Source organism: Acinonyx jubatus, chromosome D4 (genome assembly GCF_027475565.1).
Source record: "Acinonyx jubatus isolate Ajub_Pintada_27869175 chromosome D4, VMU_Ajub_asm_v1.0, whole genome shotgun sequence".
Classification (NCBI taxonomy): domain Eukaryota; kingdom Metazoa; phylum Chordata; class Mammalia; order Carnivora; family Felidae; genus Acinonyx; species Acinonyx jubatus.
Window position 1 is genome coordinate 34,080,149 of NC_069391.1, and position 18,563 is coordinate 34,098,711.

An 18,563-nucleotide genomic window follows, 5' to 3' on the forward strand; every position below is an offset into this window, starting at 1 on the left:
AATGCTACTGGCAGCACAGGGATTCTGCGAAATTAAATGAGATAAATGCACATAGAGTAAGTAGCAAGTGCCTGTTGTTGTAATGAGTAAAATAAGCATATGGACGCCAGACATTGAAACATCCCCGGGATACTGCTCTGACCCCACCTAAGGGATCAAATGGATAAAAGTTAGGAACTCTTGCTTCTTTCAAATGACAGTGGCTACTGCTGAGACCTCTTTTGTCACCCCCTACCCCCAACGGGTACTGGTTTAAGTATCGTTACCCCTGTTTTATGGGCAGGGAGTTCCAAGTGCAGGAGCAGAGTTAGTTTGGGAGCTTGTGTGTCTGGGCAGTGGAGAGGGAGGTCTGTGCTCACTCCCTGTCTGTGCTTCATCCAGGACTCCAAGATGTGGACCCGAACAGGAGCCCATCTGTGATTCTGAGTGCTGGGTTCCTTTCACCCCGTGTAGTGCCGGGAGGCCTCCACAAGCCCGGCTTTCTGCACAGGCCCTAGAAGCCCATGCAAGCAAAATGTGCTTCTGAGTAGCCAAAGGAAGCAACAACATGGATGGGCCTAGAGGGTATAATGCGAAGTGAAATAAGTCTGACAAAGAAAGACAAATATCGTATGATTTCACTCATCTGTTGAATTTAAGAGACAAACAAAGAAAAAAAAGAGACAAACAAAAAACCAGACTCTTAACTGCAGACAACTGATGGTTGCCGGAGGGGAGGGGGGTGAGGGGGATGGGTGAAACAGGTGAAAGGGATTAAGGGTACACTTGTCATGATGAGCACTGAGTAATGCACAGAATTGTTGAATCGCTGTACTGTGCACCTGAAACTAATATAACACTGCATGTTAATTATATTTGAAGAAAATACATACACACACAAACATCCGTACATAGTGTCTTTTCACATGGCAGAGGAGTCGGGCTTAACTCTGACTTTGGAAATATTATGAGCAACCTTGAATTTCTTGTTTTCTACACCCAAAGAAAGCAGCTGGGCGAGGGTGGGGTGTGGACAGGGAAGCAGTGGGGACAGAGACCGGAGACAGGCCTGGTTCGGCACTAGACGCTGATGGCCAGCAAGAAGGCAGACAAGCACCACTAGGAAAACAAACGGAGCAGGCTGGGGTCACCTGTGAGGGCACAAACCACTCTGAGACCAGGACAGCTCCACCATCCAGCACCTATTGCATTGCACATGGTGGCTGAGACACGGCCCAGTAGGTGCTCGTAAAACCGTCAGTGCTGAAACCAGTGCTGCTGTGTTAGGTAATTGGGATTAAGACAGCAGGGATGTAGGACACGCGCTTTAGAGAGACTTCTACCAAAAATACTTAACAAAAACTCTCGTTCTGAACCCAAGCGACTAACCCGAGTTAGTTGGAAATGTGACACATGAGAAGCCCATCGGTCCTGAGACACCAGGTTCTGGGGCATCCTCAGGTCCCGCCCCTTCTGTGGGCTGATCCCCTGCACATGAAAACCACTCACCATGGCTTCCTTATTTATCAGCGTGTACACGTCGGGCTGCATGAGATAGGAAGTTTTCTCTATGATTTCCACATATTTCTTCAACACGCTTCTGAGCTAGAAACAACAAGGTGTCATTGTTAATGACTTTCTTTTCCTGGAGACCTGCAAGCAAAGAGACGATGCCTCACAAACCCCACAGGTGAAAATCACCAAGAGCCCATTCGCAGGCCAACTCACTTTATCTGCCCGAGAGAACTCGGTCGAGGTCAGTGTCTCATCCAGCTCCTTAATCCCCTGCTTCTGGAACTGGAACTTCTCAGCCACCTGATCCCACAGCTCCATCAGGGTCTATACCAAGAAGCTGGGGTCAGGCTGGGAGGACAGATGGCAGGGAGGGAAGGAGTGGGACCCTGGTGGGGCAAGCCCAGCCACAGGGAAGCCCTACTTGGATGGTGTAGTCTTCAAGGTTGATATCGCTTTCCACCTTTTTGAAGAGTTGGTCGATTTCCTCATCAGACGCTGCCAGCTTTTTTAAAAGAAGTGCTCCTGGCTCTAAGATGAGAGGTTCCATTTCCTACAACAGGCCAGTAGGGCAATGCCTGTGGTCTCAACACCACCAGGGCAGGGGGAGCCCGTCCCTTTCCCCAGTTCTCTGCCCTGTGGTGGGAAAGTGCTAGCTGTGGTCCTGCCTCAAAACTAATAATCATTACCTAGACCTAAGGAGCTAGGATTTACTATTCACAGCCAGAGCACAAGGGCAGGCACCATTTATCTGGGCATGTGCCATGTGCTGGACACTCTGCTCTAGGCTAAGCCCTTGTCCTCAGACTCACTTGGTCCTCACCACAGCCTGTGAAGTAGGTACTGACATCAGGCGTGGCCCATGGTTGGGGCTCAACAAACATCCATTAAAGAAGTGGCTAGTGAAAGGATTCCAAGTTTACTTCAGATAAGGAAACTGAGGCTCAGTTATGTTGTATGACCAAAGCCACAGAGTCATGGACAAAAGTAGGGCTCATATACAGTTGGGACAGATGAGTAAAGCAACGACTGGCTGGGGGAGCTTCTTGGTGCTTTGGGTACAGAGCCAGCTGCATGAATCCAAGGGAATGACAGAAGTCAGAGAAGACATGGGGAGAGAGTGGTGAGTGCAGTCCAGGCTCAGAGAAGAAGGGCAAAGAAGGGCCTCATTTAGGGAATATTCTGGGTACCAGGGTGGTTAGAGATGGAATGTCTCTGGAGAGGAACAGAGAGCTAAGTGAGGGTGGTACCAAAAGGCCAGATAGCATGAGGGGTGGGAAGCCAGAGGGCCAGGCCCTTTGGGCCCTCATTAGTAGGACTGCGTAGGGAGATCATGGGCTGGGCTTTGGCATCAGCCCTGGAGTCCAGTTCCCAGCTGGCCCCTTATGTGCCAAATCAGGCAAGACTTTGTGAGCCTAAACTGTAAAGTGGGAGAAACAGTGGTACCCGACTTAGAGAGCTGTGCTCATAACGAGCACTCATCATGAGCCACTCAAGCTGGCTACTCTGATTTCATCCACACCACTGGTGAGCCACTCAGGGCCTCTGAGCTGGGCGGGAAGGGAGGGTGGGTGCAGTGACAAGCCTGCCTTGAGAATGGCCCCAGAACAGAAGGGGAGAGAGGGAGGAGTCTTACCATCCCAATCTGAGCAATCTCCTCCTTAAAACTCCCCAGAGCACTCTCGTAGCCCTGCCTCTTGGAGTCTCTGTCCAGGGTGGTTGTGCTGATCCTCTCTGGAACTGGGGGAGAACAACAGAGGTGAGGAGGCTGCCCTCAGAGCGCCAAAGCAAGGGGAGGGCTCCCAGGAAAAGGCAGCAAGGCAGAAAGTGCCTTGGTTCAGGAGATGGACCCCCAAACCAGGCCACAGTGTCAGAGGCTTAAGGAAAAAGAGAAAAAACAAAGGTGATCTGTAAGTGCTATAAGGAATGAAGTCTCACATACACAGTTAAATGCCAGAAAAAGTTTCCAAATGGTAGGTACAGAATGGGACCATTTATGTTTTTTTTTTAAGTTAATAGAAGCAAATACATATACAGATAAGAATAACCAACACTTATATAGCACTTATTATGCACCAGGCATCGTTCTAACTCAATTACCACTCCTGAAGAGGCCAAGAGGCAGGTTCTATTTTTTCAGCCCCATTTTACAAGTGAGGACACTCAGGCATGGGGGTTAAAGAACAAACACAGCAGTGGCTGAGCAGGGGTTTGGACATGAGCCATCTGCTCTAGAGTCTGCATTCCCGTCCTGTGCTCTGCGGTACCCTGAATCTGGACACCATGTGATTTCATGGTGGGGAACATTCCTGGGAAGAGAAGCAGTGCTATCACGAAGGGAGAGTTTTTCCTTTCTGTTTATCTCCTTCCTTTGCTTTTCCACAGTGAGCCTGACTGGCTCAGTGGTAGATAGCACATGTGACTCCCAATCTCAGGGTTGTAAGTTCAAACCCCATGTTGGGTGCAGAGATTACTTACGGTGAGCATGTATCTTTTTTTTTTTTAATCATAAAGGAAAAGAACCTTCCTCTATAGTATGAAGGAAGACAATGCAGATTGAAATGCTCTTGTGAAATTGCAATAAAGCAAGGAATATCCTTTACCAACTGACTTTCATCAGTAAATGCTGACTGCGCAGAGCCCCCTGCTCCCTCCCCAGCTCCCTGCACTGAGGAGAAGGTCCAGAGGAGCAGGCTCAAGGGAGAAGCCAAGGGGAGAAAGCCAGCCCTGCCCTCATAGCTGAACAGAGACTCACCTATGGTGTCCATGAGGCCCCGGACCTCTCTGGCTTCAATGATGCTCTCACTTTCTTCAGCTTTTTTCTTCTTGATTATTTCCTTTTCCCTGAGGCACAAGTAGAGGAAACAATAACTCCCAGCCCCCTCCCCTACCCCAGGGCAGCTCTGGCACAGAAGGGAGTCTTCAGAGAGACCTCACATATTGGTGATAAGGCCCACCCCATTCCAGAGAGCCCCGAGGCTATACCAGACTCCCAACAGACGCTGCCTGGGTATCTGCTGCCAGTAGGCACCATGGTCCCTAGACAAGAAATCAGGGTCTGCTTCTGTTCTGGCTGCAAACCAAGTGTGGGTAGTAGGCAAGAGCCATTTCCACATGGGGAAACTGAGGACAGTAGGGCATGATCAGCCTGGGAAAGCCAGGCCAGTGCTGAGTATTCAGGATTTGCTCCTTCAGCAACTCATCATCCTATGAGGCAGTCACAATAACCCCCTTGACAGGGATGAGGGGAGGGCGCTTAGAGAAGTGATTATACAAAGCAGAGCTGAGACTCCCTGACCCACGTGGGTCATGCCAAGGTCCATGGTCCTTGGGGTTTAGGTGTGGGAGGAGAAAGCTGAGACCCCAGAACAAGCTATCTCAGCAGGGAGGACCAGGGTGAGTGAGAATGACCTTAGCTTTGGAATAAAAATCTCTGAACGCACTGTCCATAGGACAAGCACCACAGAAATGCAACAGGTCTCAATGACACCTGCCATTCCTCCAGGCCTCCACATGTGCAGCGCTTTCTAGTCATTTCTCATCCAATCCTCACTGCACACCTACCAGCAAGGAAGACTTCAGGGCCTAGACTGACCCTCCAGAGGTGGGTCTTTCAGTCTTGTCAATCAGGTGCCCGTGGACTAAGGTGGTTCTTTGGGAACCTGGGTGCTCTGACTACTGAGCTAATGGCTCTGGCTCCTCAGGCACTTGACCCGAAGACTTGGGTCTACACTAGTGCTGATCTATCCCTACCTTAGGCTCCTCTTCTGCTCACCCAGAGGCCCTGCCCTGGGTGAATGAACACACAGGTTCACTGGCTTTGGCTGGCTGAACTTTCAAGAAGGGAACAAGGGACTTCAGAGAGACGCCAATGCTGAGTTAGTGACCCCAGTCATTTTGAGGGTGGCAGAGCCTGGCAGGTTACAAACACATCTTTCTCCCTGTCACAGGCCACAGGAAGTTGTCGTCTAGATCTACGTCCAGGGCAGAGCTGACTTTATCCCGGGAAGCCAGCACAGCACAATGCCAGCACCCTCTATGGAAAGTGCCTTTCCTAAAATGCTGTCCTGTGGATGCTAAGAGCTCCTGATGGATGCTATATCTAGTTATTGGGATAATGGGTGACCTTAGGCTAAACTCTGGGGAAGGGGGGACCCTTAGGAGCGATAGGTAACTCGTAAGTCAGCTGAGAGGGGACTTAGACCCTTGTAGGAGCCAAAGTCACAGCCAGGGGCAGCATCAACAGACCCCAGACGTCTGTGCTTCAATCCCCACACTGGGCATCAGGCACATGGGCTAGAGAACACTGACCTCCAGTCTGGGCTTGGTGGCCAGTGGGTTTGCCCATCTGTAGGTAGTTAAGGGTGCTGAGGGTCAGAAGCCTCAGGGGAGATTTCTCTGGGAAGAGTCAAAGGTCAGGTCATCTCTGCCCCAAAGCAGGTGAAAGAGAAAACAAAGGCAGGTAGAGAGAGACCAACTTCCCCTTCCGAGTCCCAGAGGGGACTGCGGCTTGCTCAGAGCTTGAAGAGCAAAGGGAAGATCAGCTCCAGGCGCCCCAAGCTCCCCGGTGAGGAAGATATTGCCCTCCTTTTCCTTTTCTTTCCTTTCTCCCTGCTTGAGGAGTCTGAGCTCAGGGAGTTGAAATGGCATACTCAGGAATCTCAAATTTCACTCCTGATCTCCCTGCTCCTAGACCATATGCGCCCATCTCAGGGAATGGCGCCTGCTCTGTCCACCCAAGCACTCGTGCTACAGACCTTGGGCTCTCGGGAGCCCTCTCCTCTCTCCAATCCACCACCTAGTCTGAGGGGTTCTGCCTCTAAAATACACCGGAAATATCCTACTCTCCCTCTTGTAGCCCCACCAGGCTTAGAGGGACAGCAGCAGCCTCCTCCCTGGCCTCCCGGCCTCTTCTTGCCACTCCCTACATTCTGCACACAACAGCCAAAAGGCCTTAAAAAGGCAAATCAGCTGCTCACTTCAGTAGTCCAAAATCCCGACTGTGGTCTGCAAGCCTATCCCAGCCTCATCTACCGCCCCTCCCCCCCCAGGCCCACTAACTTCTTCACCTTCCAGAACGGACCAAACCCTCCCTGCCTCCACGCCTTGCCCCATGCATCTATTCCCTCATCCTCTGGTCTCCGCTGAGGCCCCTCCTCAGGGGCTTTCCTGACCTCTGTGCTACCACTGTCCTCTGGGTCAGAGCCTTCCCACCTTTAGGGGGACTTGCCTATTTATTTATTATCAAGGCTTCAAGTTCCAGGAGAGTGGGATCCCCAGACCCAGTACCTGGTCCTAGGCACTCACTCAATCAATAATTACTGAGAGGGGAGGAAGAAGCAAACAGTGGAGCAAAGTAGGTGCTATTACCTCTCTCTCTCAGAGGAGATACTGGGACTTCATTCCTAAATGGCACTCATCTTGTGTGAGGGCTTTCTGAGTTTCTGAAGACTCTGGCACACCCTCCCGGGTGGGGAGGTACAGTGTGGACCACAGGACCCACCTGTAGAGAACAGGATTTTCCGTGACCCAGTCATTGGGTAGGCTGTGCGCCCACTTCCGCTGCCGAGGACACATCATCTCCCCTTCAGGAATATCCATCTTCTTCATCAAGGGTTTTCTGCCATTCTTTGGGGTCATGGAACTCTCCACAGCGCGCTTCCTGGTGGCTGCCAGAGAGCGGACCAGCTGCACCTGAATGCACAAAAGATCCGGTGGGGGGTCGGGACTGCAGACTCCTCAGCACCCAGGGCTCACTCTGCAGTCTTAGAAGGACACGTGAGAACTTGCCAGCAGGAAGGCACTTTATAGGGAGGCCTTCAACCCTAGGGTACATTCCATGCAAGTACCCCCCAGAAGACATTCAGCCATCTAGAAGGGTATCTGTTAAGAAATTTAGTGAGGACCAAGATGCTTATCCTAGCATCTTTTATAATCACAAGGAATTAGAAAAATGGGGCTGTCCAATAGCAGGGGACTGGTCGAGTAAACTTCTTATGTCCCTCCAGTGTAATGCTAGGCATTTATTAAGAATGAGACTTACAAAGGACTATTTATGACATAGGGAAATGCTTATGATATGATATACCATAAAACATATTAATTAAAAGTGCAACTTAAAAAAATTATAACCCAGACTATACAGTATGATCTCAAAATTTTAAACTCATAGAAAAATGACCAGGAGAAAGTGTGCCAAATGTTAAGAATGGTGTGCTGCCTCCAGGCAGCAGGATCATGTGAGTAATTTGTTTCTTTGGCCTCCTTATACTTTTATAATTTCCAAGCCTCCTACATAGAGCGTTATTTAGGGCTCAAAGTAGGAATGAAAATTCCTTTTAAATAAGCAGTACAGAACGTCAAAGGGAAGGTTCGAGTTTGTGTATTTAAGATACTGTTCTTGTCTGTGCAGTTTTTTATAGACAAGTTTTTTATAGGCAAGGCAATTCCAGCAACCTATTTGGCTGTCAAGAGAGTGTTACTTTAATACACTATGGGAAGTCCTGGATTAACAACTGGGCAGCCTCTAAACATCTTGAAGTTGCATTAATGCCCCTTGACATGCAAAAGGTCTGTGCAATACCATTAACAGGGAAGAAGCAGGTTTCAAAACACTGTTATAGAATCAAACCCAGGTTTTAAAAAGAAAAATTAGAAATGCTTTGGTGCATAGGAAAAGGTCCCAAGACACCCACTGGTTAATTTTGGCGATTTCTGAATAATTTAACTTTTAATTTAACTAAAACTTTAATGTACATTTTTTAATTTTCAAGAATAGACATTCTAATATTGTATTCCTACACTTTAAGAACCAATAAGAATTATTTTTTAAATCAAAACAATTTCAAAGCCCTTATTTCATTGGGTTCCCGGACAAAGAAGCCTTCAGAGGGAGGGAGGTAGGTTTGGGGTGCAGAGGGAAGAGGGCACAGAGGGACACAAGGGACACACCTACCTCAGCCTCGAAGATCTGCTGGTAGACCTTCCCGCTGGGAACCTGGGTCACCTTCCCCACTGAGGACATCTTGGCCGCTGGCTGAACGGGGCGCCCCTGTTAGGAATTCAATGTCCGGGAATCATGTCTGAGGTTTGGAAACCGAAGCCCCAACCTCCAGGACAAGTCCTCCGCCTAGGACCTGCGCCCCCCCCCCAACCCCCCCGCGGGCCCCACCCCCTCCTGCAGGCAACCAGGCTGGGGCAGGACCCACCCCACTGCTCTGAGAAAAAGCAAGCCCCGCCCCCCTCCCTCAAGCCTCAGGGGTTTCATTTTAAGCAAAAAGCAAGGAGTGGCAAAGAAGCAAAAAGGAGACAAACCTCCGGCAAGAACCGAACTCCCGGAGAAGGCTGGCTCTTCCAGCCACGCAGTGTGCAAATCCAGAGGACTTTGGTGGGGCAGAATAATAAATCGTTATTGTTTTGTGCTTCACTCTCCCAAGCTCTCCTGGGAAAAGTGCTCAAGGTGTCATCTTGGATTTCAACCTGGCCTTGACCCCCCAAACTGGAGCTGAACAAAGTTGAAGGATCCCTGACTCCCTCCTTCCCCCACTCCCCGCCAAAAGTGGACAAAGAGAGGCGGAAGTGGAGGGAAGGAGCAGCCTGACTCTGGCCGTGCTAATTAGGCACCTATTGTATGCTGAGAAGACCCAGCAGGCTCCTCTCACGCCACCAGCCCGCCAGCCTACCGAGGAGCGCGGTGCAGTCCCCGGCCATCCCCTCTAAACCCGGCCAATGGAGGGAGGCCCTGCGCCCGGGGCTGGCGCCCCACCTGCAGAAGGCACCACTAGCCAGGGCCAGTCCAGCCTCAACTGCAGCTGGACGCACTCGGTCTCCAAGGCAACGCAGAGGGGCGGGAGCCCCGCTGGCCCCGCCCTCACTTCCTTTCCGAGGAGGGAGTGGATGATGGCCCGCAGCCGCCGGAGCGCCCCACCGGGAGTGGGGAAACTGTTAGGAAGTATTCCCTCCAAGCCCGTTTCTCCTCACAGCAAGGGGGCGCCCCGGCGCTGTCAGGAGCGTCCAGAGCAGTACACTGAATGTTCTGAAAACTGTAGGAGACCTGAGATGTAATTCCTAGCCACGGCAGTCAAGAAAATCCACCCTGTCTTCTTTACTTGATTAAAACCAACCTCTGCTGGCAAGCAGCACAGTGCTTGGCTGTAAGATGCAGAAAGCCTCTCTAAATAAGGCCAGCTCTTTCTCAGATTACGAGATTGAAGGGCTCAGAATTCAGGCATCAGGCTTGTATGGCATTACAATGAAAAGACTAATTTCTAGGACTCTTGAGTTCCATTCATCCTCCCACCACTGCCACATAACCCTGCTAAAATATGGCTCTGACCTACCCTCTCTCCTGCTCAAAAGTCCCTCATCAACTCTGCAGCCCCTGCAAAATCCAACTCAGTCTTAGATGACCACAGAGCACCCCCCCCCCCAAAATCTGGTTCCCACCCTGACTCTCCCTGCTTTAGCAAACTCTCCACTCCTCCTGCATATGCCCCTGCCCCCCTGCCCTTCCTCATCCTGCTCTTCTGCTGGGATCCTTCTCTTTCCGAAATCCCAGACCCAGCCAGCCTTCCACTATCAGTAACAATTATCCCAACCACTCATTTGCCTCAGCCCCTATAACCTCTCCTCTCTCTGGATGTTGATTGCAGTCAAATACAGGAGTTCAGGACCTCTAGAGTAGGCGTTTCCTGAAGGGCAGGTACACCTTATTAATTTTGACTTAGCGGCAGTTGCTCTTAGCACAGTGTCTTGCACATGATTCAGACACAATGAATGCTCCCTGGGTAAACGCATGAATACCTAGAATGTCCTCATCTGACACTCCTAGAGTTTGTCTCTTTCCCACACATCCAGCCATAGTCCTATGTGGCCAGACCTGAAAATACTTGTGGTTGACAGTGAACCTGGCTTGAGGGTTTCCTATGTTTTGTGAGGTACTCAACTCCCCCAGAAAAATCCCTCTCCTCGGCAGGGATCTCTGTTCCAATTGCTAGTAAATGCTCCCTATGACAACTTCCTAGAACAAGTGATCATTCCATCCAGACTAGCTTCAGAAGTTAATTAACAGTGAATAGAGAACACTTTTATTCCCCTTCTTTGGTCATGGATTTTATTACCAAAGTGAAATATTGTAAAAAAGATTGGACTAATTTTAACTGGAAAAAGAGAAAGTGTAGGTAACCAAGGGAAGAGGTAAAAAAAAAAAAAAAGTGCAGGAATTATTTGCAGTCATTCATACCACTGTTTATGCTATGCTGGCTTGAACCTTATACACCAGAAACAGTGCTTTCCCCATCCAGATGTTTTCTGGGTTCTAGTGTCTAGCACATCTATAATCAGGGGTTCTTTTTTTTCTAGATATTTGGATACAAATATGTAGGTATGGATATATCATGTGTCATGTTTTGTTCTGAGTAAGCAACACACTTATTGTATAAAGTAGGAAAAAAATTCCATGGAGAACATAAAAATAACCCATGGTCTTACCACTGAGAATTTGCCTCCCTTAGCTCCTGAGTCTGGGCCTTTGTGTTTGAGTTTGGATCAAACATGGGAATTTGTGTTTGGCTTTTGGATGGCATTTGCATTGCCCTCCCAACTCTGCAATGTGATAACCAGCTAGAGATCATCTGGTTAGTCCCTCTCACGTTAGAGGTGGGCTGGAGGTGAGAGACAGGGAATGGTCTTTAGTGGAGTCCTTAGTGGAGCCAAGCCTTTAGACTCTTTTTCTGCACCTCACCATCATATCTTCCCCCTCAGTCTTCATCTAGAAAATGTCTCTTGACTAGAGTCTCATCCTTTTCCTTCCTCTTCCACTGGTCACTGTCTATCTTCTCCACAGTCCATAGAACGGAGACCAGTAAGGACTGACAAGAGCTAATATTTATTGAGAGGATTTAATCCCCTCATAACTATGCTCAGGGTAGCATAATAAGCCTATTTTCCACATGAAGGAACTGAAGCTCAGAGTTAGTAACTTGGCCAAGATCTCCAGGATATGAATCGAGTTCATGCAATTCCAAAATCTTGAACCAAACACTATGCCATCTGGCCTTGCTACCAAATGGGAAAAAAATTCTGGATCAAACTGATTGGATCTGTGTGTTGAAGCATAGCATACATACCGAAGAGTATGGAAATCATAAGTGTATACAGCTTAATAAATTACCCAAAGGGAACACACTTGGTAACCAGTACCCCCAAGAAATAGAACATTACCAACTCTCCAGGAGCCTCCCTCATGTACTCACTCTAAGTCACTGCCCTCTTTTCCCCAAGGATAACACATATTTTAACTTCTGAATTAGTTTTGCTTGTTTTTGAACTTTATCTAAATGGAATCATACAGAATATACTCCTTTATGTCAGACTTCTTTCATTATGTTTGTAAAGTTCCAAACATTTTTTAATGTGGCTGTGAGTTCATTTTGATCTCTGTATAGCATCCCATTATTTTAAAATGCCCCATTTTATTTATCCTTTCTCTTATAGATGCACATTTGGGTTGTTTCCAGTTAGAAAATTACCAAATAATGCTGCTCTGACCATTCTTTTGTATGGTGAACATATGCAGGCATTTCTACTGGGTATTTACCTAAGAGTGGAAATTTGGGGTCATATAGAGTATGCATAAGTCCGTCTTTTTTTATTAAGTTTATTTATTTTGAGAGAGAAAGAGAGAGAAAGCACAAGTGGGGGAGAGGCAGAGAGAGACGAGACAGTGAGAATCCCAAGCAGGTTCTGCACCAGCCCAATGCAGAGCCCAATGCAGCACAGAGCCCAATGCAGGGCTTGAGCCCACGAACTGTGAGATCATGACCTGAGCTGAAGGCAGGCACTTAACCAACTGAGCCACCCAGGCGTCCTTGTGTAAGTCCATCTTTAGCAGATACTACAAAAGAGTTTTTGAAAGTGGTTGTATGCGTTTACACCATGGCAACGTATGAGAGTTCCAGTTGTTCACGTCCTCATCAACATTTGGCATTGTTAGCCTACCTGGGGGGCTCAGTCAGTCAAGCGTCCGACTTCAGCTCAGGTCATGTTCTCATGGTTCATGGGTTTGAGCCCCCACATGGGGCTCTGTGCTGACAGCTCGGAGCCTGGAGCCTGCTTCGGATTCTGTGTCTCCCTCTCTCTCTACCCCTCACCCCACCCTCAGAAATAAATACACATTAAAGAAAACATTGGCATTGTTAACATTTTTTATTGTAGCCATTTTGGTGTATGTGTAGTGGTGTTTCATTGTGGTTTTAATTTGCATTTTCCTGATGAGTAATGAGGTTGTGTAATCTTTTATATACTTTTTGGCCATTTGGTTATCTTTCTGTGAAATATCTGGTCAAATCTTTTGCCCATTTTTTTTTTTTCTGTGGATTGTCTCTCTTATTAATTGATGTGAGTTAGTTACATATCTTATCTGATGCTTTTTTCCAGATAAACATATGACAAGTGTTTATTCCCATTCTGTTCTTGCCTTCTTACTCTCTTTTGACAAAGAGAAGTTCTTAATATTAATAAGGTCCAATTTATTAATTTTTGCCTTTATACTTAGTGTAATTTATGTCCTAAGAAACCTGTGCTTGCCCCAAGGTCATGAAAATATTCCCCTATATTATCTACTACAAATGTTACTGTTTTAAACTTACACATTTAGCGGTGCCTGGTTGGCTCAGTCAGTTAAGCGTCAGACTTTGGCTCAGGTCATGATCTTGTGGTTCATGAGTTCGGGCCCCACATCTGGCTCTCTGCTGACAGCTCAGAGCCTGGAGCCTGTTTTGGATTCTGTGTCACCCTCGCTCCCTGCCTCTCCCCCACTTGCGCTCTCTCTCTCAAAAATAAATAAAACATTTAAATTAAAAAAAAAATAAACTTACACATTTAGATTTAAAACCCACCTGGAATTGATTTTGTTTATGATGGAAGGTAAGAATCAAGATTCATTGTGTTCCCATATGGGTAACCAGTGACCCTGGGCCATTTACTGAGAAGACTATCTTCCGCCCATTGTTCTGCGTGCCTCTTTTGTTATATACAAAGTGTTCATATATATGGGTCTCAGTTGGACTCTGTCTGTTGCTCCTTCTGTCTGTCCTCACACTATTATAGCTCACTGCCCTGATTACTGTTGCTTTATCCTAAGGCTTACCATCTGGTAGCGTAAGCCCTCCAAGTTTGTTCTTCTTTACGATTGTCTTGAATATTCTTGGCCACTTTTATTTCTATGGAAATTTTGAAATCATGTAGTTAATGTCCACCAGATATCTGCTGACATACTTTATTGTGATTGTATGAATCCATAGATCAGTTTAGGGAGTAGCGACATCTTAACAATACATAGAAAAACAAGCAAACAAACACACCAGGCCAAAAACACCACCAAACCAACCAAAAAAAAAAAAAAAAAAAAATCCTAACAAAAGAAGAGAGAAATGATAAACTGGGAATAACTATCTGCAATTCGTATTACAAAGGGGCTCACATCCCTAATACCTAAAGAGTTCCTAGAAATTGATAAGAGAAATAACAGACACACGGTGGAAAATGTGGCAAAAGACATGAAGCCACAGTTTATAGAAAAAGAAACATAAATAGCCTTCACTATATGAAAATGAGCTAAGGCTCAGTCATAATGTGACAAAATTGTGAAAAATTTGACAAATACATTCTAAAGCTGAAGGGGAAAAAATAGAAAAGGAATTCTTGCCTCTCCAGGCTCTTCAGGCCCACCAGGTCCAACACCCTGTGGACCGACCTGACTATACTGGGAGCACCCACAGGGCTCCAGAGGACTCAGGGTGCTCAGAGGTGGCAGGCAGGTGTACAAAGAACTCACCTGAGCAGAGCCGTGGGTCCAGTGAGCATGGTGTGCAGGGAGGCGAGAATGCCAGATCCTCAGGAGCTTCTGCTCACTGTATGCCATTTGCCCGCTGAAGAAGACGTGGGGAGAAGTTTCCAGGTGGGTAGCCCTCTCTCCATAGGAGCAGGGTGGGTGAGGAATCTCCCAGAGGACTGGCATTGCCCCTCTTTCAGCTGGGACCTTTTGGGAGGCAGCAAACCTCAGGGACAGGGATTGAGCTGGGGGTGGGGCCTCTAAGCCTCCCTAGAAACTTAGGCCACCAGTTCTGCTTTGGGTCTCTTCAATGTCAGAGATTGGGTTGAGCCAAATTGGAGATTTTTGAGTGCTTAATTTGTAGCAACAAATTGTATGTCCAGTTGGAACCCAAACTGGTCAAAATAATGCTGCTTAGAAGAACTGAGAATGGAGACCCCAGGTGACCACCATGAAGGCTCCCCTCCCCAGGCCCATGGAGCCCTTTGAGCTCAGAGGATCCCAGTGGAAATGCTCATGCAGACAGTTTTGATCTTCTGGGTTCTCAAATAAAAAGTATTTACGCTCACACCCTTCCCATCAATCCCTCAAATTTTCCTTCCTTCTTTTCCTTCTCCTCCCCTCAGGAAGAGCTCCTGAAAATTTCAAAAACTTTGTAGCAAGACAACTCATTGAGCAGGGAGGCTACTTATCAAGGTAGAGTGGAGGCTGGAAGTCTGGAAAGAAGGAAGGGGTGAGTGGGGGGAGGGCTACCGGACAGGGTGTGGTTTTATTTCTCACTTAAAATCTTTGAAAAATTCCAGTCTTGTTTACATTAACAGAAAGAAGGATCTGTTTGGTCCATGAGCAGGTGAGGAACACTTTGCAGGGCAGACGGCCCTGGTCATAGGATACAGTGGTGGCAGCTGGGCTGTTCCACGAGGGGGTGCTGAGCTGGCAGAATTAGCAGGTGTCTGGCTTCCATGGGGTCCATCCTGCTGGCACTTAGCTTCCTCCAGGCTGTTGGGGATCAGTGGGGGTTTCTTTCTTCCCTAAATAAGCCCGGCCTGTCCTCAGGAAGCCAGGGCCCTGCTGCTCCTCCAGTACTCACTCCATCTCCAAGAGGAGGGCACCCTGCCTGCACCAGGGTGGGTGCTGCAGGGGAATCCCATGGGCCAGGTGGACAAATAGACGCCTAGCCTTGGGTGCAAACGGCTGGGCCAGGGACAGATATGTGTGCCTTCTGTGACTTCCTACTTTGCCCCTCAGGCATCAGTGCTAATCAGTCACAGTCAGGAGACTCATCTGGGTGTCTAGTTGGTCATGACATATGTCCCAGATACCTCATAAGAGCTTGGGGGACCTAATGGATTCTTAGAGGATCCTTCCTGAATGGAAGTCAGAAGCTTCAAAAAGAGGAAACAAGGTGTTACCACCCCGTGCCCCGATTGCTCCCTACTCTGTCAGTCAGAGATGGTACCTCAGCAGTCCCCTTCTGAGTAGATGAAGAACACTGCTGTGGAGAGGAATGTCCTGAGGGGTACCTTGGGGGAGGTGAAGCCTTTGGCCTGGCCTTGGGCCCAGCCTGGGTGGTAGAGACTCCAGTGGGCTGGAGCAGGCAGGGGCTACTCAGCCAAGTCCCCAAGACCCCTGTCCCTCTTCATCCATGGCTTGGCTGGGCTGGGGGCCTGGACACACATTGAGAGCCCAGAGGACAGGACTTGGTCAGCGGTGGGGCTGGGTTGGGGTAAAGGCAGCTCTAGGGCAGGACCTCTGGCTGGAAATGGGAGCTGCCTCTCTGTAGGCCTCTGAGAAAATCACTGCCCCTCTTCGGGCCTCTGTCTCCTCGTCTGGAAAATGGAGGGTGATGATCCCGTGGTGCAGGCCTCACAGGGTGGTGATAAGGTTGAAGGGAGGAAAGGAATGTGTTGGAGGTGTGAGAGGAGAATAATAATGATGATAGTAACATGATATTGAGTGCTCTGGAGACCCTGTGAGGTAGGTGGAGTTCTCGCATTCTTCAGATGAGGAAACAGACTCAGGGAGGCCAGGCCACAGGCCCAAGGCCACGTATCAGGCGAGTACTGGAGCTAGGATTGTTCTAGAATCAGAACACACTAGAGGACAGAGTAGCACTGGTAGCCACTGACTTAGGTCAGTTGTCCAGGGTGTGAGGTTAGGGGATCTTGGAAGAAATGGGGTGAGGGGACAATGGCCTCACTGACCTTGTCCTTGACCCTGGCAGGAGGCATCTCCAAGTTTGCCACCCTGGAGATGATCCCCCAGAGAGTCAAGAAGAGACAGCAGCAGAAGGCAAGTATGCCTGTAGAGAAGGGGCTCTAAGGTCAGAGGAGAGGGGGCTCTTCCCTCCCAAACAGAGCTCTACACACCCAGAGGAGGGGCCTTCCCCCTCCAGCTTTGCCTCCTGTGGTCAGTGCCAAAAATCCCCCATTAGAAGTGACCAGGACCCAGGACCACACAGCCTGTAATTGCGAAAAGCAGGCCCTGAGAGGTGATTAGTAGGAGTCTGGTGTTCTTGGAGGACGGGGGGAGGAGAACTGAGGAACCCTGGGGTGGAAGCTTGAAGGTGAGGAGTTTTCAGAGTAGGGTTCCAGGGGACTCTGAGAGCCAGTGCTCATCCCCACTCCCACCCTGATGGCACAGGGTGTGTTCCCCTTCCTTGGCACGTTTCTCGCTGACCTGGGGATGCTGGACGCTGCGATGCAGGATTGTCTGGAGGTGAGAGAACCCGGGGCAGGGCAGCACGGCCAGGAGGCCAGGATCCGGGTGGGGGTGGGGCGTGGGTGGGTGTTAGGAGGAGAGAGCCCCCTGCTGAGTCCAGAGGTCACAGCGCCTGGCAAACCTCTCTGGCACTGGAGCATCCTGCTCCTCTTAGGGATGACCAGGCCGAGGAAGTTGCCTGTCCCGGTCACCCAGGCTGGGGGAGCAGCAGAGCTTCCCCACTGCAAAGCTGAGGGAGGTTTCGTGGGAGTGGGACCTCTCCTTCAGGAGGTGCCCACAGAGGGGAGGGAGATGTAGGGTTCCTCCAAGTCACTTCCTGCCTGAGGCCTTAGTCTCCCTGTCTGTCGTGAGAGTGGGTTGGGCTAGAGGGTCCTTGAGCTTCAGCTCTCTCGCGCCCCTTTCTCCCAGCCCAGAGCCTGGCCTAGGTCCCACGCCTGTTTTCTGTGCATGCCCTGCCCTCTGGAGGACCTCGGCGGTAGTGCAGCGTGAGATGGGGCGGGGAAGGGAGGCTAGTTGTGGGCTTGCGGGCCCCCCTTTTTTAAATTAAATTTATATTTATATTTATTTTATTTATTATTTATTTTTATTTTTCTTTATTCTTTATTCTTTTGTTTATTTTTTAAATTAAATTTAAATTAAATTTATTGTCAAATTGGTTTCCATACAATGCCCAGTGCTCATCCCATTGAGGGCTCTTTCTGATGGCTCCTGGCTGTCTGCCTCTCAGAGGAATCTGATCAACTTCCATAAAAACAATGAGGTGAGCAGCTGTGGGAAGGGGGGAGGGAGGGGCATCAGAGCTCCTCCCCCCGCAGGAGGGAGAGTTTGATAACAGACCAGTGGGAGACCCATCAAATTGGTGGGTGGGGTAAGTCCAACTTTGTGAGGAGGGGCTACTTATGCCCATCTCAGAGAATAGATAGGACCTGGATGGAATTGGAGGGTTTCCCTGTGTACAAAGACCCGGGAACCAGCCTCCTGCCTCTCTCCTCGACCACGCATTGTCCAGGAAGCACCGCCCTGCCCTGGCCCTGTCTGCATCTGTCCTTCCCTCTGGCCCCAGGAATGCAAAGTAATGCAGCTGCTCCCTGTGGCTGCAAATCATTACAGCCTTGAGCCTGAGGGGCAGTTTGAGGTGAGACCAGGCAGGAGTGAGCAAGAGCAGGTACAGACTCTCCCTGGTCTCTCTCTTGTGACTGGCTCCAGAGAGCCTTTGGCTGTGACTCCCTTGCTGACCACAGGCCCTGTTGCCTGGGGACTAATGGGGCGCCTGGACTACACCTGCCCGGTGGGCACTGGAAGGGACATCTGACCGTGGCTCCTGGTAGGCTCACGGGTGAGCCTGTCCTGTAGCTACAACTTGTCCTGCTGGGGGAGCTCCTGTCCTGTTTGGCCAGCAGAAAATTCAAGGCCAGAAAGAACTGGTCATCAATAAGCTCAAGGATGAGTGAGCACCCAGGCTTGGCAGTAACTGAATCCTGGGGGCTTAAGGTCAAACTTCAGACTAAGCGTGGTCTTG

At 49.2% G+C, this 18,563-nt stretch overlaps 1 protein-coding gene across 2 annotated transcripts in view; it reads right to left on the reverse strand.

Annotated features, from left to right (window-relative positions):
- CCDC180 (coiled-coil domain containing 180) overlaps positions 1-9,889 on the reverse strand; it is a 66,572-nt gene extending 56,683 nt beyond the window's left edge. For both annotated transcript variants that reach the window (XM_053204912.1, XM_053204913.1), the window contains exons 1-8: positions 8,806-9,889; positions 8,447-8,542; positions 6,995-7,185; positions 4,247-4,335; positions 3,128-3,231; positions 1,916-2,044; positions 1,708-1,818; positions 1,489-1,584 (exon numbers count right to left, since the gene is read on the reverse strand). In XM_053204912.1, the coding sequence (XP_053060887.1) occupies positions 1,489-1,584; positions 1,708-1,818; positions 1,916-2,044; positions 3,128-3,231; positions 4,247-4,335; positions 6,995-7,185; positions 8,447-8,515 (789 nt within the window). In that variant the 5' untranslated portion in view covers positions 8,516-8,542; positions 8,806-9,889. The remainder of the gene's footprint in view (positions 1-1,488; positions 1,585-1,707; positions 1,819-1,915; positions 2,045-3,127; positions 3,232-4,246; positions 4,336-6,994; positions 7,186-8,446; positions 8,543-8,805) is intronic.
- Positions 9,890-18,563: the final 8,674 nt, after the last annotated feature.